At 42.7% G+C, this 24,829-nt stretch overlaps 2 protein-coding genes across 3 annotated transcripts in view; both read right to left on the minus strand.

The window, feature by feature from the left end:
- LOC120035643 (casein kinase I) overlaps nucleotides 1-11,967 on the minus strand; it is a gene marked incomplete at its 3' end in the record, with an annotated part of 38,878 nt that extends 26,911 nt beyond the window's left edge. Inside the window, exons 1-4 of the mRNA XM_038982221.1 lie at nucleotides 11,774-11,967; nucleotides 6,233-6,294; nucleotides 3,728-4,092; nucleotides 648-688 (exon numbers count right to left, since the gene is read on the minus strand). Coding sequence (XP_038838149.1) covers nucleotides 648-688; nucleotides 3,728-3,902 — 216 coding nt within the window. The remainder of the gene's footprint in view (nucleotides 1-647; nucleotides 689-3,727; nucleotides 4,093-6,232; nucleotides 6,295-11,773) is intronic.
- Nucleotides 11,968-13,045: 1,078 nt separating this feature from the next.
- Nucleotides 13,046-23,123, minus strand: LOC120035642 (sorting nexin-1-like). Of its 2 annotated transcripts, XM_038982219.1 has the most exons (15): nucleotides 22,984-23,123; nucleotides 18,433-18,592; nucleotides 18,204-18,316; nucleotides 17,552-17,618; nucleotides 16,864-16,907; nucleotides 16,478-16,619; nucleotides 16,241-16,319; nucleotides 15,943-16,018; nucleotides 15,587-15,700; nucleotides 15,228-15,321; nucleotides 14,905-15,110; nucleotides 14,478-14,621; nucleotides 14,292-14,372; nucleotides 14,108-14,179; nucleotides 13,046-13,964 (listed from the first exon to the last, which is right to left on the minus strand). In XM_038982219.1, exons 1-15 carry the CDS (start codon nucleotides 23,098-23,100, stop codon nucleotides 13,914-13,916), a joined length of 1,560 nt encoding a protein of 519 aa, XP_038838147.1. In that variant the 5' UTR covers nucleotides 23,101-23,123; the 3' UTR covers nucleotides 13,046-13,913. The 2 variants fall into 2 exon arrangements, with proteins under 2 accessions (XP_038838147.1, XP_038838148.1); XM_038982220.1 differs by lacking the exons at nucleotides 18,433-18,592; nucleotides 22,984-23,123 and adding an exon at nucleotides 17,916-18,168 and having other exon boundaries at nucleotides 18,217-18,282.
- Between the last annotated feature and the right edge of the window lie 1,706 nt (nucleotides 23,124-24,829).

Here is a 24,829-nt window from a genome sequence, read left to right on the forward strand (position 1 = left end):
ATGCATGCCTCACTAGGCCTTTGCTCAATTATTGATGAGTGACAGATTATGTGTGTAGCCTACATCAGGCCTTTGGGTCACCGCTAACTGTGTTCGCAGCTTATGCCTGCCCATACCATAACCCCGCTGCTACCATTGGGCACTGTTATACACGCTGTCTGCCATCTGCCCTGTACAGTCGAAACTGGGATTCATCTGTGAAGAGCACACCTCTCCAGCGTGCCAGTGTTCATCGTAGCTGAGCATTTGCCCACCGAAGTTGGTTACGACGCCGAACTACAGCCAGGTCAAGACCCTGACTGAGCACGCAGATGAGCTTCCATGAGACAGTTTCTGACAGTTTGCGCAGAAATTATTCGGTTGTGCAAACCCAGTTTTATCAGCTGTCCGGGTGGTTGGTCTCAGACGATGCTGCATGTGAAGAAGCTTCTTGATATGCCACACCTGTCAGGTGGAAGGATTATCTTGGCAAAGGAGAAATGCTCACTAAACGGGATGTAAACAAATATGTCCAACAAATTGAGAAATAAGCTTATTGTGTGTATGGAAAATTTCCGTGATCTTTTATTTCAGCTCACGAAACCAACACATGTTGTGTTTATATTTATGTTCAGTGCAGTTTATTTTTTACAGGAGAGAGTACTTACCAGTTTAATAGCTACATACTCGTTGGTGTAGAGATTTTTACCTGAAACAAAGCAGAGAGAGGTGGCATTCAGATAAGAGCCCTTTGGTTATTACTCAACCTACTGAAGGGCTTGCCTAAATAGAGTGTTGGTGTTTAGCCTAGTAGACAGCAAACGACCATCTCCAAAAGCAGTTTCAGATCAGGACAAAAAATCTTTAGAAAAAGTGAGCTCTGTGTTGCTCAGGGGCACTTCAGTCCAGCCTCAAGAAAGGAGTGTGTATGCATCAATCTATGTCTAGACAGAGGTTTGTGTGTGACCCAATGATTTACAGTTGAAGTCAGAAGTTTACATACACCTTAGCCAAAATACATTTAAACTCAGTTTCACAATTCCTGACATTTAATCCTAGTAAAAATTCCCTGTTTTAGGACAGTTAGGATCACCACTTTATTTTAAGAATGTGAAATGTCAGAATAATAGTAGAGAGAATGATTAATTTCAGCTTTTATTTCTTTCATCACATTCTCAGTGGGTCAAAAGTTTACATACACTCAAGTTAGTATTTGGTACCATTGCCTTTAAATTGTTTAACTTGGGTAAAACATTTCTGGTAGCCTTCCACAAGCTTCCCACAATAAGTTGGGTGAATTTTGGCCCATTACTCCTGACAGAACTGGTGTAACTGAGTCAGGTTTGTAGGTCACCTTGCTCGCACACACTTTTTCAGTTCTGCCCACAAATGTTCTATAGGATTGAGGTCAGGGCTTTGTGATGGCCACTCCAATACCTGGAATTTGTTGTCTTTAAGCCATTTTGCCACAACTTTGGAAGTATGCTTGGGGTCATTGTCAATTTGGAAGAACCATTTGTGACCAAGCTTTAACTTTCTGACTAATGTCTTGAGATGTTGCTTCAATATATCCACATAATTTTCCTGCCTCATGATGCCATCTATTTTGTGAAGTGCACCAGTCCCTCCTGCAGCAAAGCACCCCCACAACATGATGCTGCCACCCCCGTGCTTCACGGTTGGGATGGTGTTCTTCGGCTTGAAAGCCTCCCCCTTTTCCCAGCTAACATAACGATGGTCATTATTGCCAAACAGTTCTATTTTTGTTTCATCAGACCAGAGGACATTTCTCCAAAAAGTATGATCTTTGTCCCCATGTGTAGTTCCAAACCGTAGTCTGGATTTTTTATGGCGGTTTTTGAGCAGTGGCTTCTTCCTTGCTGAGCGGCCTATCAAGGTTATGTTGATATAGGACTCTTTTACTGTGGATATAGATACTTCACAAGGTCCTTTGCTGTTGTTCTGGGATTGATTTGCACTTTTCGCACCAAAGTATGTTCATCTCTAGGAGACAGAACGAGTCTCCTTCCTGAGTAGGTATGATGGCTGCGTGGTCCTATGGTGTTTATACTTGCATACTATTGTTTGTACAGACGAATGTGGTACCTTCAGGCGTTTGGAACTTGCTCCCAAGGATGAACCAGACTTGGGGAGGTCTACAATTTATTTTCTGGGGTCTTGGCTGATTTCTTTTGATTTTCCCATGATGTCAAGCAAAGAGGCACTGAGTTGGAAGGTAGGCCTTGAAATACATCAACAGGTACACCTCCAATTGACTCAAATGATGTCAATTAGCCTATCAGAAGCTTCTAAAGCCATGACAATTTTCTTGAATTTCCCAAGCTGTTTAAAAGGCACAGCCAACTTTGTGTATGTAAACTTCTGACCCACTGGAATTGTGATACAGTGAGATAATCTGTCTGTAAATAATTGTTGGAAAAATTACTTGTGTCATGCACAAAGTAGATGTCCTAACCGACTTGCCAAAACTATAGTTTGTTAACAAGAAATTTGTGGAGTGGTTGAAAAACTAGTTTTAATGACTCAAACCTAAGTGTAATGTAAACTTCCGACTTCAACTGTATCTCAACACTAGATGACTAATGTGGGCGCTGTGTTGAAGCCACAAAGCCGACATCTTGGCTCTCCCTCACAACTGCAAAAAATATTTAGAAAGCTATAGAAATGCATTTATTAATGTCTACATTCGTTTTAACCACATTATATAACAGCAACCTTATGCAAACTTTCAAATTATATTATGTGAGCTAAACACAAAAATAAAATAACATTTTCCATAGTATATATATATTTTTAGATAACTAATGTTATGGACGAAATCAAAAGAGTTAAATAAATGTAATGTCATTTTTAAAAATTGAAATAATGTAGAATTCCAGTCATTCCTACGGAGGACTGCTCTTAAAAATGGGGAGCGCCAATATGGCCGGCCGGTGGTTTCAAAGCCTCTCAATGGCCAATACCAGGTTTTATAAACATCATTGGTGTGACCCCAGTATGCTCCATTCAGCAAGCAGGCCCCGCCTATGGCCATCACATGTACTAGCTAATCTACTCAATTAAGAGAAATGCATTGATTATTGGTACAGCAGCATAGCAGAGTGCCACATGTACTACTACAATGGAATTCTGTACACAGACACAATGTTAGTGCTGATGGGTCTCAGAGACAGTTGTTGTGTCGGTCTTGTGTTGCTGTGGGAGGTTATAATATAACCAGTTATAACAGCACACGTTGAAGCTGATAAACCTTCTCAGATCCCCGTGTCATTGGATTGTCAGAATGTCATGAATTTAGCATCTGAAATATGGCTTTTATGTTCCTGGCCATGATAGGCCAAGCCACTGAAATCCTGTGCATTATTTATGTGATTACTATGAAGCAGGCATGAATACATCACAATCAATATATGCCTATCCCCGTGAGCCCAAAGTAAAAGCACTATGGACAACATAAGCGATGCTGGGTCTGGGAGGCTCGTATGGCCAATAGTGATGCACGGTATACCGGTACCACGGTAATATACTACTCAGTATCGTGATACTTGGTCTTGTATCGTATTGTAAGTAAAACGTTGGTATCATGACAACACTAGTGGCCAACACATCGTATGAAATGATCAACACAAAGAGCAGTTCATGTTACCCCATGTAAACTGAGTGTTCTTGGGTGGTTCAATATGAAATACAGTCCTACCTTTATAAAGATTACATTAACTCCTCTTACCGAGCTTCAGTTCTCCGAAGTTGCCGCAACCGATCTTCTTGCCCACGCGGAAGTTGGGTCCCACCATGAGAACCCCGGAGGAGGCTGAGGAGCTGGAGGGTCTGGAGTGCCCGCTGCGCCCCTGTGCCACCTTGCTGCTCCTCGCCGGCCGTTCACCCTCTTTTGGATGGTCCATGGCACTGCGGGCACCGCCGGGCGGCGGCTGCTGCTTCGAGGGATCCAGTTAGAGGCCTCGGGCCGTGCCCACCACAGCCCCGTCACTGGCACAGGGCCGCTGGCTGCCCCTTCGCCCCCCTCTACCACTCACTGTGGTGGCTGGCCGATGTGCTTGACATCGGGGTCGGACCAAGGAAGAGATAGGAGACCTGGGGAGCAAGCAGGAAGTAAACACGTTAGGAGAAGTCTCCCAGCACAATGTCATTGAGTGAATGAGGACAATGGTGGTTTAAAGAGGTGATCTTTGACTCAGCACTTTGGTTTCACCAGCAGGCCATCAATTAATCTAGACTGACTGTCCTACGAGGCACCTGGCCAATATGGGCTCCATATTTTGTTCTTAACTGACTTGCCCAGTAAAAAAAAAAAAAAAAAGGTAAATAAAATGAAAGTATAGCTACTGAGATCAATTGTCTGGCTGAACGGGACATACTTCAAATCAGAGCATGCTGGACTGTTAGCTACCATGCTTATTAAAGCTAGGAATCGTTAGTTGCTACAGCAATGTTTTTAACTGAATGGTTTTTACCCATTGATTTGATGACTATAAACATATAAATGCAGTGTGAGTTTAGATCAACTCTCATACCCATTCAGAACACAAAATAAACTTCTTATTTTACTGTAAACTAACACTGTATAGGCTCAAAATTAAAATATAATTTTGATATCATGGATGGTCAGGTCTTGCATATATAGCTCTGCCTATGAATTTGAGTGTTTACATTTCTCTAAGCCCATCCCTAAGCTTTTTACCAAAACAGAGGCAGGGTAACACTTTGTTATTGTTTTAACTAAGGATTCCAGCCTTAAGGAGACAAATAATATGTTGAGTAGGACAAAGTCGAGCACATGAACTACAGTCAATTTCTTATCATTGTCTACTATTAGAAAGGTGAACAGAATAGTACATACATTGTTGTATGTCTCGCTCTACCACCGAAGACTTGCTAGAGAGATACTAACCAACATGAAATGTAGTCAAGAGGTTTGACCCTGGAGACAAAGTGAAAGTCGTGATTTTAATCATCTTAGATTACACCCACTGGCTGTATTCAAGGATGTGGGTAGTGAGATTGTTATGTAAACCATTACATAAAGTTGTCTCACAGCAGGGAAACAGAATAACAACTTTACACACAGCCTGGACTTCATCAACACAATGTCTTGCCCATGAGAGTCTGTGTTAGCAGGCCTAATCATTGTATACCCAATCACACTGTCTTGAGACAGCCTGATTGTCAGTAATGATTTCTTGCTCATTAATTACACCAGTGGCGTGTAACAACTTCATAAACTGATCGGTCAGGAGACAAAAGTAGTGAAAACAGATGTAGCCTAGGCCTACATTTAATGGACCTACAAAGCTAGCTCCCTTTCCCAAGAGCCACCAGTGCTGTCCTCAACCAAATTATGTTTGCACATCAACTAAATTATGTTTTCACATCGATAACTGCTCAATGTATTTGTTTTATATCAACACAATGAATCCTGAAAAGCATAGATGATTTGCTGAGACATGGCGGCATGTGTGAAGCTGGAGTAGTGTGTGTGCGCGCTCCGGTGACTCATGTTCAGTTTCTCAGATTCCATCTCAGCATCAAAGACAGCCAGTCTCTCCCAAGGGCAGCTCCACAGCCTTCCCATTACATAAACCCCCAAAACAGTACATGACTACAAAACAGGGAGAGCACAGCAAAGACAGCAGTGGTGTTGGTGAGGTGACAACTTATCCAGTCCAAGCCAGGGCAATCATTGCCATCTATCTGGCTGCACAACCGTCATGCTGGCTCTTGTGTGCATACATGGTTGTATTAGACCTAAATGACTAGTGTTATTGCCTTAGATGAATGAGTGTGCTACTTTTTCCCAGCCCAATAATCAAATTGGAAATTGGCCTTCATGTGTGTTTTTAGGGGGTCGATATTTACTACATGCTGCTAACCTTGTGGTGGGTATAACATTAACTTGCATTAATACTGTCATCTAATAAAAGTTAGATAACAGTGTAGGTTACCTTACTTTAAGTCTATATGACCGTAGCCATATGTTAAGCCATCTGTGCATTAGAACCATTAACTTCAACACAGGATTTCCCACATCCCGGTATCTGAAATACACTTCTGTTGGTGTCATGCACACATGATGCCAAAAAAACATAACATTGATGGCTTTCCTGCTAAGTAGTTTTTTTTGGCATCATGTGTGTGCGCATGACACCATCAGAAGTGTTGTTCAGACACCAGGCGGTGGGAAATCCTGTAATAGGAGAATATAGTATATACTTACTCATAGCCATCAGGATTTGAATGTGATGATTTATGATTACGTCCATGATACGAATGTTGTTGCTTGTTTCCCCAGAAAAGAATAGACAAAAGCATTTATTAGCTTAAAAAAAAGGACTATCTTTTAATGGTCCTAAGGTGCAGTTGTCTTAATATCGGTTAATCATTATGTGTGGTCTGTGGTATTGATACTTGTCTGTGGTGTTAAAACATTTTTCCAAGTAAGGGATCAATTAAGTACTATTCTACTCTCTGGTAGGCTATACAGTTGAGGTAGCTCAGAGAACAGGCCACATTATCTCTCTGGTAGGCTATACAGTTGAGGTAGCTCAGACAACAGGCCACATTATCTCTGGTAGGCTATACAGTTAAGGTAGCTCAGACAACAGGCCGCATTATCTCTCTGGTAGGCTATACAGTTGAGGTAGCTCAGACAACAGGCCGCATTATCTCTCTGGTAGGCTATACAGTTGCGGTAGCTCAGACAACAGGCTGCACTATCAAACTGTTGGGTGTTTAATGATCAAGACTGGTGACAAATAGCTACTGCGGCGACAGTGTGTGGACAGGGTTAGCTACAATAACACTGCGGCGACTGTGTGGACAGGGTTAGCTTCCGACTGTCCTCTACAATGAGTTTGTCACAGGTTTCAAACTCATTTGCAGGGCTGAGTATGTGCGGGTTCACTCCTCCCTTGTACTTTATAGATCAACTAGGGTCCCTGATTGGTTAAAAACTCCCCTCACCTTGTCGTCTAGGTCTTATTTGGCCAAATGAAAAGGAAATAACAAAACTAGGAGACACAGTCCTCCATGGAATGAGTTTGACACCCCTGCTCTAAAAAGGAGTCATTAACCTTTAGTGGAAAGATCAGCTCGGGGGGGGGGGGGGGGGGGTCAGGCAATACGGAGGGATTCCCACTGTGGGAGAACCAGCTGCTAGCTGGCAATGTGGGAATCCCTCCACAGTGGGAATCCCTCCGTATTGCCTGAACCCCCCCGAGCTGATCACTGTCTGCTCTCATGCACTGTAGCTTGAGGAAATTTCTCAGCCCTATTGACTTCTTTTCAAAGTTCCCCACACAACAACACAGGCCAACTCAACTTTTCCAAGCAGGCCTTCAAAGAAAACTTGCCGGGACACGGGCTGACCTAATTAGAGTTGTCACGATACCAGTATCGCGATACTAGGAAGTAAGGAAGCAAAGGCAACAAAACATGAAACAGACTTAACTGCTTGAGGTTAACAGTTCTAATGTTTGGGGGAAAAAACGGTCTTATGTTGTCACTCAGTCACATCTACAAAACACAATATTTTACATAAAGTAGGATTTTAAAGGACCATCGAGTTAATCTATTTTGTACCAAGGAAAATCTGATTTCGTAGTACTGGTATCGTGACAACACTGGACGGAACAGAAAGAATGTGTTGCATCCTTAAACCCACAATTCATAGTGTGGTCTTTTATTCAGTTTCTGACACAATTAACAATCATTTCCAGTAATCGTACACATCTGGTGGAGGGGAGTTCTGTCATAAAAGGATAAAAGAAAGTGGGTTGAGAACAACCCTGGCACCTTGCTGGGCCTGGTGCCTCCTATAGACCTTGTGGTTAACCTGAGACCCTGGCACCTTGCTGGGCCTGGTGTCTCCTATAGGCCTTGTGGTTAACCTGAGACCCTGGCACTGTGCTGGGCCTGGTGCCTCCTATAGACCTTGTGGTTAACCTGAGACCCTGGCACCTTGCTGGGCCTGGTGCCTCCTATAGGCCTTGTGGTTAGCCTGAGACACTGACACCACATCACACCTTCTCCTCCATGCTTCACGGTGGGAACCACACATGCAGAGATCATCCGTTCACCTACTCTGCGTCTCACAAATACATTGCGGTTGGACCAAAGAATTCAAATTTAGACTCGGTCTAATGTCCATTGCTCGTGTTTCTTGGCCCAAGCAAGTCTCTCCTTCTTATGTGTCCTTTAGTAGTGGTTTCTTTGCAGCAATTCGACCATGAAGGCCTGATTCACGCAGTCTCCTCTGAACAGTTGATGTTGAGATGTGTCTGTTACTTGAACTCTGTGAAGCATTTATTTGGGCTGCAATTTCTGAGGTGTAGTTAACTCTAATGAACGTATCCTCTGCAGCAGAGGTAACTCTGGGTCTTCCTTTCCTGTGGCGGTCCTCATGAGAGCCAGTTTCATCATAGCGCTTGATGGTTTTTGTGACTGCACTTGAAGAAACTTTAAAAGTCCATGAAATTTTTGAGATTGACTAACCTTAATCTCTTAAAGTAATGATGGACTGTCGTTTCTCTATGCTTATTTGACCTGTTCTTGCCATAATATGGACTTGGTCTTTTACCAAATAGGGTTATCTTCTGTATAGGACCCCTACCTTGTCACAACACAAATGATTGGCTCAAACGCATTAAGGAGGATAGAAATTCCACAAATTAACTTTTAACAAGGCACACCTGTTAATTGAAATGCATTCCAGTAATGATGTGCACAACTGAGAGCATCCTGTCGGACTGTACCACCACCTGGTACAGCAACTGCACCAACCACAACCGCAAACCTATCCAGAGGGTGGTGTGGTCTGCCGAACGCATTACCGGGGAAAAACTTCCTGCCTGCCTGGACACCTACAGCACCCAATGCCATAGGTAGGACAAAAAGATCATCAAGGACATCAACCACCCGAGCCACTGCCTGTTCACCCCGCTATCATCCAGAAGGCGAGGTCAGTACAGGTGCATCAAAGCTGGGACCGAGACTGAAAAACAGCTTCTATCTCAAGGCCATCAGACTGCTAAACAGCCATCACTAGCACATCAGAGGCAGCTGCCTATAGACATAGATCAGGAAACACTGACCACTTTTAGAAATGGATAACTAGACACTTTAATAATGTTTCTGTATCTAGCATTACTCATCTCATATGTATAAACTGCACTCTATACTAGTCTACAGTATCTTAGTCCAATGCCACTGACATATGTATATATATTCTTAATCCATTCCTTACTTAGATTTATGTGTATATTGGGTATATGTTGTGTAACTTAGATATTACCTGTTAGATATTACTGCACTGTCGGAGCCAGAAGCACAAGCATTTTTGCTACACCCGCAATAATCTGCTAAACACATGTATGTGACCAATAAATTTGATATCTCATGAAGCTGGTTGAGAGAATGCCAAAATATTCACAGATGATGCAATCTATTGCACTCCACACTGCCCTTTCCCACCTGGACAAAAGGAACATGCTATTAATTGACTACAGCTCAGCGTTCAACACCATAGTACCCTCAAAGCTCATCACGAAGCTAAGGACCCTGGGACTAAACACCTCCCTCTGCAACTGGATCCTGGACTTCCTGACGGGCCACCCCCAGGTGGTATGGGTAGGTAACAACACATCTACCACGCTGATCCTCAACATGGGGGCCCCTCAGGGGTGCGTGCTCAGTCCCCTCTTCACCCATGACTGCATGGCCAGGCACGACTCCACCATCATTAAGTTTGCCGACGACAACAGTGGTAGGCCTGATCACCGACAACAATGAGACAGCCTATAGAGAGGAGGTCAGAGACCTGGCTGTGAGGTGCCAGGACAACAACCTCTCCCTCAACATGATCAAGACAAAGGAGATGATTGTGGACAACAGGAAAAGGAGGACCGAGCATTCCACCACTCTCATCAGCAGGGCTGTAGTAGAGCAGATTGAGAGCTTCAAGATCCTTGGTGTCCACATCACCAACAAATTACCATGGTTCAAACACACCAAGACAGTCGTGAAGAGGGCATGACAAACGCCTATTCCCCCTCAGGAGCCTGAAAAGATTTGGCAAGGGTCCTCAGATCCTCACATCCTGACTGGTATGGCAACTGCTCGGCCTCCGACCGCAAGGCACTACAGCGGGTAGTGCGTACGGCCCAGTACATCATGGGCCAAGCTTCTTGCCATCCAGTACCTCTATACCAAGCGGTGTGAGAGGAAGGCCCCAAAAAAGTGTCAAAGACTCCAGCCACCCTAATCATACACCATTCTCTCTGCTACCGCGCGGCAAGCGGTATCGGAGCGCCAAGTCTAGGTCCAAAAGGTCAAGTCTAGGTCCCCGTCCCATGGGTCTCCCAGTTGCGGCAGGCTGCGACAGAGCCTGGACTCGATCCAGGATCTCTAGTGGCACAGCTAGCAACTGCGATGCAGTGCCTTAGACCACTGCGCCACTTGGGAGGCCAACTATCTATGCATAGTCACTTTAATAGCTCTACCTACATGTACATATTACCTCAATTACCTCGACTAATCGGTGCCCCCGCACATTGACTCTGTACCGGTACCCCCTGTATATAGGCTCACTACTGTTATTTTACTGCTGCTCTTTAACTATTTGTTTTCTATTTTTTAAACTTCATTATTTTTCTTAACTGCATTGTTAGTTAAGGGCTTGTAAGTAAGCATTTCACTGTAAGGTCTGTCGTATTCGGCGCATGTGACAAATCAAATTTGAAGCTGTCATCAAGGCAAAGGGTGGCTACTTTGAAGAAACTCAAATATATTTTGATTTGTTTAACACTTTTTGGTTACTACTTGATTCCATCTGTGTTACTTTATAGTTGTGACGTCTTCACTATTATTATACTATGTAGAAAATAGAAAAAATAAAAACCCTTGAATGAGTAGGTGTGTCCAAACTTGACTGGTACTGTATGTCCATATATACTGTCAATAACGTAATTTATATTATAAACACATGTCAATATATTTTGTCTCAGATAGCCAGATAAACATCAAATGAGTTATCATTCTACTGTAGGTCTAATCTTTTTCGCCAAAAAATAATGGCAATATCTAGGCCTACACAATTTAATAACAAGACATAACGTTACCTAGCTAACAGGGACAATACTGATTTAACGTTAACTGCGGAGATGCTTTTCCACAAGCTAAAAAATTATGCCAGCAGCGACGTTTGTTATTATAGCCTTCTTCCACAGACAAAAGATACTTCCTGACAATGTGGACATATCGATTAGCTAACCACCTACAGTAGATGTGTAAATTGACCTTAGCTAGCTAACTGTTAGTTACTTAGCTTTCACACACTGAGCCAATTATGGGAATGTCCATAACGTTAGCTAGCTAGATAGTTAGCGTTTGTTTTGTCAATAGCAAACACCCCATAATGTTAAATTGGGCAATTGTATCCAACCATAACTTTCATATATCCAGCCAACAGCTAGTTAGCTAACGTTAGGTTATACAAAACAAATTGGATGAAAAAGCAATAACGTTACTTGCTTGGATACGTTAGCTACCTAGCAGGCCAACTAATAGCGCCATTTAATTAATTGATATTTAGCTATAGCAGCCTCATTGACATGGAACTACATTTATTTCAGGGGGAACGTAATTTCGGTTAACCCAAATTAGGTGGAACGAGGAAATGGGAAAATAGCTAACGTTAGCTAGTAGTTATCGTCATTAGCAACGAGGCTAGCTATCATCATGCAAACAACCACCGACTTACTTTAGCTGTGGTACTCCTGCTGTTGATTCGGACGCCTCTTGCGATTCACCTAAGTGTTCGAATGTATTTAATTCTATCAAATATAAATATTGTATAATTATCAGTCAATAGAGACAGACTAGCAACCCTTTCATTCTTTTTCTTCTTCTTGCTATCTCGCTGTTCGTGAAAGGTTTACGTTCTCCGGAAGTACAGGCAATCGCACCATTGAGCTATGAACGACACACCCGCTTGCGTCAACACTTCCAGGTTGCACAGGGCTCGATACATTTTTGGGGGGGACCCAAGTTTAAATAAATGTTTTTAAATAATGGTGATTAATTATTTGAGTATATGACTTCAAATTATGTAACTCAATGGTTTTAACAATGCAATGATACAAGCTCAATTATTTAAAATGTATATTATGTGGATGGAATATGTTTGAAACCATGCACCAAATAACCTCCATATGATATTCCCTGTCCTACATTTTTGGATACTGATAACATTTTATGGACAAAAAAACTGCCTCAAACATTAAACGAAGTTCAATCAATCATCTTTATTACTCCCTTCTATTGAATTTTCAGGAATATCTTATCTAAATGCGAGTGGTTACAAAAATAAAGCACATCTTGAGGAAAAAGAACAGACACTCATATAAATGTTGGGTAAGAAAACTAAAGGAGTCAACACTTGTTATCACTATGCTTTCATCATCATTACACACTGCTAGTCAGTGCTGGATTTGGGTATAACCCCAACCGGAACTGAATACCGGCACCTAATTTTCTACTGCTCAAGTTCCTGCACCTTATATAGAATATTTAGTTCAAAAGTATTATGGAGTTCCTGCACCTTAACAGTACCAGCACCCAAAATGAGTACTGACACCTATTTCAGTCCAAGTCAAGCACTGTTGCTAGTTTATCAAAATTGTGAGGAACCATAACCAGTGGTTTAAAGTACTTAAGAAAAAAATACTTGGGTATGTGTACATTACATTACTATTTATATTTGACTACTTTTACTCCACAACATTCCTAAAGATATGTACTACTCCCATACATCAACCCCGACACCCAAAAGAACTCATTACATTTTGAATGCTGAGGCAGGATAGAATTATGGTCCAATTCACACACCTATCTATATAACGCATTGTCAGCTCTACTGCCTCTGATCTGGCGGACTCATTAAGCACAAATACTGCTTTTGTAAATTATGTCTGAGTGTTGGAGTGTGCCGCAGTCTGTCTGTAAATAAATAAAAAACAAGAAAATCATGCCGTCTGGTTTGCTTAATATAAGGAATTTTATGTATAGCATTGACTTTTACTTTGTACTTTTACTCAAGTATGAACATTTAGTACTTTTTCAACCACTGAACATGACACATTTCACAATCACATTGAATTCAATGAGGCTACATGTTTGAACACAGATGTAAAAATATACTGATGGTCAGTTCAGAAAGACTGTTGTTGATCATAATTATTTGAGGAAACAGATGATCAAACAATGGTGAACACGCACAAAGACACAGGCAGGCACACTCATCTGATGGGTCACCATAAACATACACTCCGTGCTTCCATTATTTTGTCCCTTCACTGTAGGTCTGGAAATGCACAAATTGAGGACCGTTGGTATTAGTCCGTCTATCAGTTTGAATGAGCTCTCTAGTCAAAGTGGTATTTCACAGGACACACACAATTTACTACATTCCCCTATGCGTTTGTGGACCCAAAAGTTATTTCATGAGCTTTTGTAAACAGTTATGAACTGCCCTCCACTGTAAACAAACACTACTACTCTAGGGAAGTACCTCAAAATGTGAACACTTTAGGATTGGAAAGCCAAACTCTTCCTATCTGAGTAAGGGTGGCCCAAGAACACAGAGTAAAAAAATATCCCATTTACATCACTGACATGTTTACATAGAAAAGCTATACTGTCAAATTCATCTCTGTTGAATCAATACATTGTGCTGATGTAGAGCATTACTGAAAAGCTGGAAAATAAATCACTAATGATAAAATAATATGGATGAGCTGTAGAGTAGTTGTCCCCTCTGTTGCATTGTCTTCTGGGTACATAGTCAGGAGGTAAAGTGTTCAAAAAGGCAGTCGTTCTCTTCCTAACGTCCTCAAGCTTCATCATGCTATCGCTTTTGCTTCAGGCAGGAATGCTTCCCAGAACATTACGAGCTAGATCCAAGTGGGAGAAAAGTGAAAAGAGAGCACATCAATATCTGGAGTATAAAGGCCAACATTTCAAGCAAACAATTACATGAAAACACACATTTGAAGAGAGATTTTCTTTTAAAGTAAAAAATAAGAGTACAGATTACCCGCTGTTGAGACTGTAGAAGAGACTCCAGATATTTCACTATCTGGCTTTTGAAGTCCTTGGACTTCTCTTTCTGTTAGATGGAGGGGAAGAAAAAAAACTGTCATGTAGATTTTCTCATGCAAAACTATCCTGAATACGGTAGCACGATGTTGCTCGAATGAAAAAAAAACAACTAGCCTTACCTCAAACCTGAGGAATTCCTTGCGAACGGTTACAGAGATCCTGTCAAAATCCCTCTCGTACTGAGTGACTTTACCCTCCCACTGTGAAAGACATGAGGGGAATAAGGAAAGTTTAAGGTGGAAATAGAAGTCAAAGCAATACCACCTCCCTTTAAGCATGCATTACCACAGTGCTGGCTCCTGTACCTCACTAATCTCCTCTTTGGCCTGTTGTAGTTTGTCAGGCTTGTTGGCCCACAGAAGCTTTGCCTCAACCTCCCTCTTCTTCTGCAGGGTGCTCTGAGCCTCCTGCCAGCTCTGCCACGTTTTCATGCGCTGCTCAAAACAGCCCTGAGGACAACATAACGAGAATGCCCAAATTAGGCGCACAGCACGAGTTCAGGCCAAAATCTGCACCACATCAATTTCACATCGAGGGCACACAGATTCTAGCTAGTAGCTACCCAATTTAGCACCAAAGCTAGCAAGGTTTGCACTAATCTTCCATTGACATTTTGGATTTACTCATCCAGTCAATGTAGTCGTAGTGTTCTATTTAAAATTCAGGCCATAGAATGAAGTTTCCGTACCCTGACGGCCCCTAGTAGGCGGATGTAGAATGAAGTTTCCGTACCCTGACGGCTCCAAGTAGGCGGATGTAGTCGGCCAGCAGCTCGGCCAAGATGAAGAAGTCGCTGGCCGCCTGCTCCTGGTGTAGCGTCTCCATCTTGTCCTCCACCTCGGCCAGTTGGGAGAGGGCCCGGGACAGAGCTGTGTTGTCCTCCGAGTTGCCCAGCATGGCCATGCTCTTGGCGAACACTGCTGTGTTCCCGCAGAGCTCTGACGAAACAACAGATATACCAAGGTCACAAATAAAAAAAGAACATCTGCTTTAAAGCTCCAATCTTATCAAAAGGGTTTTAAAGCAGACATCACTCTTTTTTCTGTGAATCTCACCCTTTCTGTGGTTGACCAGGGAGTCCACCACCGCATGGAGTTTCCTCAGCTGCAGATCCTCGCTCTCCACCTCCTGCAGTTTGTTGTCAAACCACTGGAACACAAAGCAACGTGGGAGGTACAATCAGGCAACCAATCTACATCAATTCAACTAATTTGAATGACAAAGGGAACTTATCGACCCAAAGCTTTACAGAGGCACACACATCCCGTTTAGCAGACAGTAAAGAAAAAGCTTATATTTTTACAGAAGAAAAAAAAAATGCAAAAGCTCCAACATTAATTTAGATAACTGACTTTACTGCTATGATTTCATGTTTGGCATTTGAGTAAATCAACCAGAACAGTGATTGTCTTACAGCGTCCGAGTAGCTGATCTTGATGGTCATCTTACTGACAGCATCAGATGCTCTGTTGATCATCTTCAGGAAGCCAGCTCCACTCAGTGTGTGTGTACCCACCGCCCTAGGCAGCTGACACAGACACACACACGCACGCAGACACACGCACGCACGCAGACACACGCACGCACGCAGACACACGCACGCACGCAGACACACGCACGCACGCAGACACACGCAGACACACACACGCACGCAGACACACGCAGACACACGCACGCACGCAGACACACGCACGCACGCAGTGAACAAATTAATGCACGATTCCAGTAGTCTGTGACAGTATTGACAGCTAATGACTGAAGAGCACCTACCTCGTCTCTTTCCAGGAACTCTCTGACATCAGGGTCTTGTAACAGGGACGGGTGACACACTACTCTCTGCAGGTACCTAGAAAATCCCACAAATATCAACGGGCTAGACTACAGGGAGGAAACAATGCAATGCCTGCCATAGCAATGAAGATACAGCAATACATTCTTAACAAAAGCAAAGGAACATGACAAATATCAACAGGCTAATATAAAACACAATCTGAACATGATACTTCACCGTACTGTACATGCAAAGTCTGAGTACAATAATGGTAAAAGGTGCTGCTTCAGGTTCTACCTCTCCAGAGCCGCTCTCCTCCTCTCCACAAAGTCAGCCGAGGAAGAGTCCTCCTTTCCCACCTTCACTTTGGTCATCCCTAGGGAGTCAAGACATGGTGTTACTAGTGTCTTTCATGTGTCGTGATCAGTACCCTGCACCTGTGAAATCTACCGGGTTTGCATACTATGCCTGCAACCGGTGGTTTTGTTTTTGAAACTGGCTGGCAGACATGAACTGACAAATTTAGTTCCTTACCCACAACGCTCTTCTCTGGTGGTGGAGGGATGATACAGCCGTTCAGAGAGTGCTTCACCGACAGCTTCTCATACAGCCCAAGGAAATCACTGAACCTCCTCCACACCGAGAATGTCCTGTTCCTGAACATGGGTAATGTAGTCTAGGGGGTGGAATTAGTGAGGCTTAGTATCAGTTTGCTCAAGACAAAATCACATGTTCTGATTTCATAGAGGACACTGGCAGAAGTAGGCCTACTCAACACAAGCAGAGTAATTCCTTCAAATTGTTCATGGTCACAGTGCAAAGTATAGAAAAAATGGTTTGGGAGTACTACTATATACATGACCAAAACAAAAACGAGTTGTTTAAAAAGTCCTGAATTTGCTGCTGCAGAAGTTACATACCCGAGTGGACACCTTGTAGGCCATGTAAGCGTTCATGCCATCTCCTAAAAGGGAAGATCAAATTGTCAGGTTACAGATGTTGAGACAAAGTTTAGTTTCAAATATGAAATCAGAGACAGGAAAAAGACAGACAAACTGTAAAATAAGAAAAAACAGGCATATCCTGGCTACAACCCTCCAGGACCAAAAGTGAACAACATTTAAAAACTAAACTGAGGTAAAGAGGTTTCAAGGATCTGGTCCTGGTCCGTCTTGAGCTCGCGGCATCTTGTGTATCCATGCTGTTCTGACTCTTGTCGTAGCTAGCTAGCATGCCTGCCGTCTTCTGTGAGGCTTTGATATTCCGTCTTTTGTTGTCTTTGTTGTGTTCTTCCCATTCAACTTGACAAAAACAAAACTCTCAACTTGCCATGTGTAGCTAAAGCTATAGTTAGTTTCTTGCTACATTGATAGCCAATATTAGACTCGTAACCACCTAACCCTCAAAGTTGCTTGGACAAGCAAGAAAACACTCCCTCTCACAGCGACGCCATCTTGGCTTCCTACTTTAAAAACTCAACTCAATTGAGAGGAAGATGAGATAATTACATCACAGCTTCCATGGATTCAACCACAATACACACTTCAAATGCTTCTAAATGGTTGCTAAACATTAGTTCAAAGATAGTGAGAAAAAAATATTCCTTACCAATTTTCTCTGGATTGGTGACAGCAACATCCATGTCAAAGCTGTCCTCATCCTTTTCCTCTTCCAACTGAATTGGTGGAAATGAGCTGGTGAACAACAAGACTTCGGGAAATTGCACTTACATTTACTGTAATTATTCTCTCTCTTTTGCTAATGCTGCATAGAGGAACAATGATGAAAACGTTTGGGGTTTTGCTAGTCTCATAAGGTCAGCAGTGTTCCCTATCCCCTATATCTGTCTTTTGAGGGCTGATAATAATTATGGTATGGCATAATGGCTCTCCAAAGCAACAAGCAGCAGACAACATATTACATTCAACTCAACTGTGGTGGAATTTGTTGGGCATGTCCTGTTGTAGCCTACCTGCTCCATAGACCTGGGTTGTGTTGCTGATGTCCTGTTGTAGCCTACCTGCTCCATAGACCTGGGTTATGTTGCTGATGTCCTGTTGTAGCCTACCTGCTCCATAGACCTGGGTTGTGTTGCTGATGTCCTGTTGTAGCCTACCTGCTCCATAGACCTGGGTTGTGTTGCTGATGTCCTGTTGTAGCCTACCTGCTCCATAGACCTGGGTTGTGTTGCTGATGTCCTGTTGTAGCCTACCTGCTCCATAGACCTGGGTTGTGTTGCTGATGTCCTGTTGTAGCCTACCTGCTCCATAGACCTGGGTTGTGTTGCTGATAGTGTAAGTGACGGGGTGAATTCAGCTCCAGAGGTCTTGGCTGTGGTGCTGGGGTTCTCCATGGACAGCTCCACCGAGACCTCTGAGGGGACGGGGGGGGCAACATACAACATAAGCAAGGACGTCACAGGGAGATGAACCAATTCTGCTCTTCAGTCTAGTAGGGGTAATACTAAAAAGGTAAAAATGATAACATACCTGCAAATAGATCATTCTCATTGTCTGAATGGACACCGTTGGACTTAAAGGTTGTGATGGAACTGTTGACAGCGGTGCTGGTTTCTTCTTCACTGAAGAGGTCAGCTGGTTCTTCACCATTGGCTGTGTCAGGCTGAAAGGACTCTGCAACAGGGTTGCTCTGAAGGGTAATAAAAAATATCAATAAAGAGTACAGCAGTTAGAATTGAGGGTATTTAAACAGGTCACTTTTTGTGCCAGCGTTTAAACCTTTCACATACAAGGAGAAGCCCAAACCACAATATTTGTGTGGGGTGGACTTGGGTTATCAGTGAAAAGGGGCCAGGTCAGTTGATTGTGACAAAGGCAATTATTTAAAAAACGTAACTTCATATTCATCTCCGACATCAACAAATGAAAATGGTGCATTTGTGTTTTGAAGTAAAAGAGATAGAAGGAAGATAAGTGTTTTTTGACTCAAAAACATATAAACCCACCATGTTCACATGTTGATGATGGGGGTGGTGTTGGAGATGATGAATTTAGGGTTTGAAAATAGGGAATTGTCCCTTTAGTTATGTATTACATTGCTGTACTACAATGATGCAACAGAATACATGGGCCTACATAGCCACATGTCCATTACTATCAAACACATTTTTGTCCAAAATGAAGGTGAGGGTAACTGCTCAAGTGTGGACTGATGACCACTATGGGATTTGAAGACAATTTCTCATATGTTCCTTTATTTGGGTGGAAACAAGTGTGTCCAACTGAAGTTAGATATATAGATATTAGTAGAACTAGCTAACCAACGTGCAGTGAAGTTGTAAAAATAGAACCGATTTAACAAGCTAGTTAGTTACGTTATCAGCTGCCCCGGTCCTGGACAAGAGTGAGGTCAACCATTGCCCAGATGGGCTAAAATCATAACAGAATTAGCCTCCTTGGCTAGCTACACCTGTGTGAAGCTAGCCACACTAAGGATTAGCAACAATAGCATCAGCTGTTCCGGACGACTGTGTGATCACACTCTCCGTAGCCGACGTGAATAAGACCTTTAAACAGGTCAACATACACAAGGCTGTGGGGGCCAGACGGATTACCAGGACGTGTGCTCCGGCCATGTGCTGACCAACTGGCAGGTGTCTTCACTGACATTTTCAACATGTCCCTGATTGAGTCTGTAATAACAACTGTTTCAAGCAGACCACCATAGTCCCTGTGCCCAAGAACACAAAGGCAACCTGCCTAAATGACTACAGACCCGTAGCACTCACGTCCGTAGCCATGAAGTGCTTTGAAAGGTTGGTAATGGCTCACATCAACACCATTATCCCAGAAACCCTAGACCCACTCCAATTTGCATACCACCCAAACAGATCCACAGATGATGCAATCTCTATTGCACTCCACACTGCCCTTTCCCACCTTGACAAAATGAACACTTATGTAAGAATGCTATTCATTGACTACAGCTCAGCGTTCAACACCATAGTACCCTCAAAGCTCATCATTAAGCTAAGGATCCTGGGACTAAACACCTCCCTCTGCAACTGGATACTGTACTTCCTGACGGGCCACCCCCAGGTGGTAAGGGTAGGTAGCAACACATCTGCCACGCTGATCCTCAACACTGGAGCTCCCCAAGGGTGCGTGCTCAGTCCCCTCCTGTACTCCCTGTTCACCCACGACTGCATGGCCAGGCACGACTCCAAAACCATCATTAAGTTTGCAGACGACATAACAGTGGTAGGCCTGATCACCGACAACGATGAGACAGCCTATAGGGAGGAGGTCAGAGACCTGGCCGGGAGGTGCCAGAATAACAACCTATCCCTCAACGTAACCAAGACTAAGGAGATGATTGTGGACTACAGGAAAAGGAGGACCAAGCACGCCCCCATTCCCATTCTCGACGGGGCTGTAGTGGAGCAGATTGAGAGCTTCAAGTTCCTTGGTGTCCACATCAACAACAAACTAGAATGGTCCAAACACACCAAGACAGTCGTGAAGAGGGCACGACAAAGCCTATTCCCCCTCAGGAAACTAAAAAGATTTGGCATGGGTCCCCAGATCCTCAAAAGGTTCTACAGGTGCAACATCGAGAGTATCCTGACTGGTTGCATCCCTGCCTGGTACAGCAATTGCTCGGCCTCTGACCGCAAGGCACTACAGCGGGTAGTGCGTACGGCCCAGTACATCACTGGGGCTAAGCTGCCTGCCATTCAGGACCTCTACACCAGGCGGTGTCAGAGGAAGGCCCCAAAAATTGCCAAAGACCCCAGCCGCCCCAGTCATAGACTGTTCTCCCTACTACCGCAAGGCAAGCGGTACCGGAGTGCCAAGTCTAGGACAAAAAGGCTTCTCAACAGTTTTTACCCCCAAGCCATAAGACTCCTGAACAGGTAATCAAATGGCTACCCAGACTATTTGCATTGTGTGCCCCCCCCAACCCCTCTTTTTTTACGCTGCTGCTCTGTTTATCATATGCATAGTCACTTTAACTATACATTCATGTACATACTACCTCAATTGGGCCGACCAACCAGTGCTCCCGCACATTGGCTAACCGGGCTATCTGCATTGTGTCCCGCCACCCACCAACCCCTTTTATGCTACTGCTACTCTCTGTTCATCATATATGCATAGTCACTTTAACCATATCTACATGTACATACTACCTCAATCAGCCTGACTAACCGGTGTCTGTATGTAGCCTCGCTACTTTTATAGCCTGTCTTTTTACTGTTGTTTTATTTATTTTACTTACCTATTATTCACCTAATACCTTTTTTGCACTATTGGTTAGAGCCTGTAAGTAAGCATTTCACTGTAAGGTCTAGACCTGTTGTATTCAGAGCACGTGACAAATAAACTTTGATTTGATAATTTGCCACCTTGGCTAGCTACACCTGTGTGAAGCTAGCCACACTAAGGATTAGCAACAATAGTGGAATAAAATAAAAGTGCTCCATTAAAAGATTCAAATGAATACAAATAGTGGAATACTGCCATATGTGGACTAGTTAATGCTAAACAAGGTCGGATGTTATACAGATTCAAGACAATAACATTATAATAATAATTAATTTGACCCAAAGCAATACAAATCAGTTGAAATCGCACTGTGGATGTATTAGACTTTAGAATTGCATTTGTGGCATACTTATACGCACTGTACAGCCTAACCTAAGGATGTTGCACCCATGAAATGGGGTATCAGCCTACTCAGTGACACTCACAGAATACAACTGTGTAGCGTTTACACACATATTAGCGTTCTGTGAATGTCACGGAGTAGGATGATACTCCATTTCATGGGTGCAACATCCATAGGTTAGGCTGTACATAGCCTCTACGAATCCGAGCGTGTCAGACTCCTCTCTCATCTCTAACATGTAGGCTCACTTTTTGTGAACAATAAGACAAGTCAGAACGTTGAATAAACTTAATTTAAACATACTTTACCTGATTTTCTCCTTATATAGGCGGTAATCTGAGACAGACTATCCACACAGTAGTGTTATTAACCCGACATTCAGTACGCTGGTCTGTATATCGGTTTGTATTTCTGGATTTTATTTCCAATACTGACGCAATTTGCATGACTTGGACAATATATCAACAATCGCCGAGTTTAACCGAAGCATAGACCGGACGTTGTCGGAGCTGATTGGGACGGAACGTGCTTTGGTCGACAACGTTCGATTACATTCGGCTATTGTTTACATATTGTGCATAACGTGAAATGCTAAGGAGATGGAAAATACAAGTGACAGAATTTACAGGTGCTGGAAAAAGTTGTGAAGATCAAATGTCCACAGTAAATAATTGTTTACTTGACTTTTTGCTGCGCCGGTAGGTTCTGCACGGACAACCGGTAAAGTAACCTCATATCATTTTATTCAACATTTTAGCTTGCATAGATTTGCATTTTTTTTTTTACAGCGACTTGTTTCAGACGGATAATCCATGGAATAACCATGGTAACAGTGATGTTTAGGCAAGGCTGTAGAATGAAATATAAGTATAACCCCCAATGCAATTCTAGTCTCATACATCCACAGTGCGATGTCAACTGATTATTGTCTTTTGTTGAATGTATAAGAACATTCCTACATTGTTTAGCATTATCTAGCTAGTCCAAATTTAGCATGTTTCCACTATTTGTATCACTTTTATTTTGAAAGCGAACCGAAAATTCCACTATTACGGTTCATTATTTTTGTGACTAGCTTCACACAGGTAGATATCTAGGCTGAAGTGCAGCGCTAAATAAGTTAGTAATGGTTTGAGTGAGTGCAGCTTGCAGACTGCATTCAAAAAACAAAAGGCGTTAACGTCAGTAAGCTATCTAATGGATTGTACCAGAATGGAGACTTGAAGAGTTGTGCTTGACAGGTAGCTAGCTAATGTTAGCCTAGCTAGCTGGCTAAACTCCGTTCTGTAGTGTACAGGGCTACTAGCTTAGCTAGCAAGCTAACATTAGCATGCTATGGAATGGTGTACAGATCCGGCTTCAGTCAGGACAAGCTGTAGCTGGTATCATCTAATATGTCTAGTTCTTACATTGCCAACGAATATATCCTCCCCTTCGTCACTGTCTTCATCTGCCATTTCGGAAAGTGGGTCTTGGTTCTCTGCTCCACGGAGAGGAGGGGGATTCCGCGGTGAGCTAGCCGCCATGTCTGTGATGATACGTCTGTAAGCGGAAGTTGACAAGTGCAAAGTACTGTCTGGAGCGACACCTGCTGGTGATTAAACGGCAACGTGTTTAGGAACGTCACAGACCTGTATTCTTTATACTGTACTGTGTTACCAACTGTAAATGGTGCTGGAAATAGCAATATAATGAAGAACATTGTAGAAAATATCTAGCCTATATAATGTATTTCAACCTCCATTCTGTATTATATGTGATGTTTTTTAATTACCATGTGGCTCCAGGGGTTAGGTTAGGCATGGGTTAAAGTGGCTGGCTGGGCCATAGTCAGAGTTTTTAATAATGCACCTCTACCTTCTTGAATGAATCACTAATTTGGACAGATGAAAGCGAGGGTCCTTTACACCCTTCACCAATCCAGTCATGTATTATCAGCCACAACTTCTAGGAAGGACTCAAAGAAGCATGTATTTAAAAAAGTATTCTGACAGAGCCATAAGGAAATTGGGCTGTGAAAGAGATCCTCTACAGGTATTTGTTAGGAGAGAAACTCCCTCTGTCCCCTAGAGTCCTGACAAATTAACAGTTTGATAGCCATATAAAAACAAAGGGAACAATATCTCCAAAATTATCATTCAAAATCGTTTATTTTTATTTTTGATAGTCTAATTTACTGAACAATGATTCTTATTGATGACAGAAGTGTGTCCTTTGAAAACAGAAGTTCAAATGTAGGCCTACAGTCTAAGAGAAAACAGATTAAAAAGTCATGAATTCTTTTTTTTTACCAGACTGAGTGAGCTAACCAGACTCCCTTTGTAGAAGCATTGGCCAGGTTTTGTGTTTGTATGGTTTTTAATCAGAGGAAATCCATTCTCTTTCTTCCATGTGTATCTTCATATGCCCATCAGTGTACTGTTGTCTAAAGCATTTGACATATTTATGACAGCAATATATTTTCTCCTCTTTGTCGATCTTGATATTTTTATCAAGGTTCTTCTTGTTTTGGAAGAGTTTGCCACAGTCATGGCAACAAAGTAGTTTCTCTTCAGTGAATTGACTGATGGCATTTTAGTGGCTGATATTAACCATTTCCACACATAAAGCACAAAATGCTTTTTCTTCATATGCGCATTTAAGACTTGAATTTCTGGTGTAGCATGAACCACATTCATTGCAGCAAAACGGTTTCTCCCCTGTTTGAAATGTATTCTTGACCAAATGTCCACTCTGACTACAAGGTCAAGGCCGTACTGACCCATGGAGAATGGACACCAAATTAAAACGGATGCATTTTGGTCCGTGTGGAGTGTGTGACGTGAAACGCCTGCTCTTTTCTAATTCGCTAAACGGATGGTTACGTATCCGCCGGCCCGTCCAAAGTTCAACTCAGATATTTTTGTACGTGAAAAATGGATTGAAATTGTATGGTTATGGACGCGTCATCTCCGCTGACCGTCAACGTACGACTTCCATTGAGAAACCATTGACAATTACAGATACGGATAGAAATCAAAGGGCCAGTCTGGCCTCGCCCTCAATGATTTGCCACTTTATTCGCATTGATGTGATTTGTCACCTGTGTGAGTCTACATGTTTGACCTCGTGACTGAAGGATTTGCCACATCGTTTACACCGATATATTTTTTACCTGTGTGAATTCTATGATGAATTTTCAAATGACTTGCTTTAGAAAAGCTTTTGCTGCACTCTGGACATCTGTATGATTTCTTCCCTGTGTGAGTCCTCATG

Source organism: Salvelinus namaycush, unplaced genomic scaffold, assembly GCF_016432855.1.
Source record: "Salvelinus namaycush isolate Seneca unplaced genomic scaffold, SaNama_1.0 Scaffold1076, whole genome shotgun sequence".
In the NCBI taxonomy this organism is placed as follows: Eukaryota; Metazoa; Chordata; class Actinopteri; order Salmoniformes; family Salmonidae; genus Salvelinus; species Salvelinus namaycush.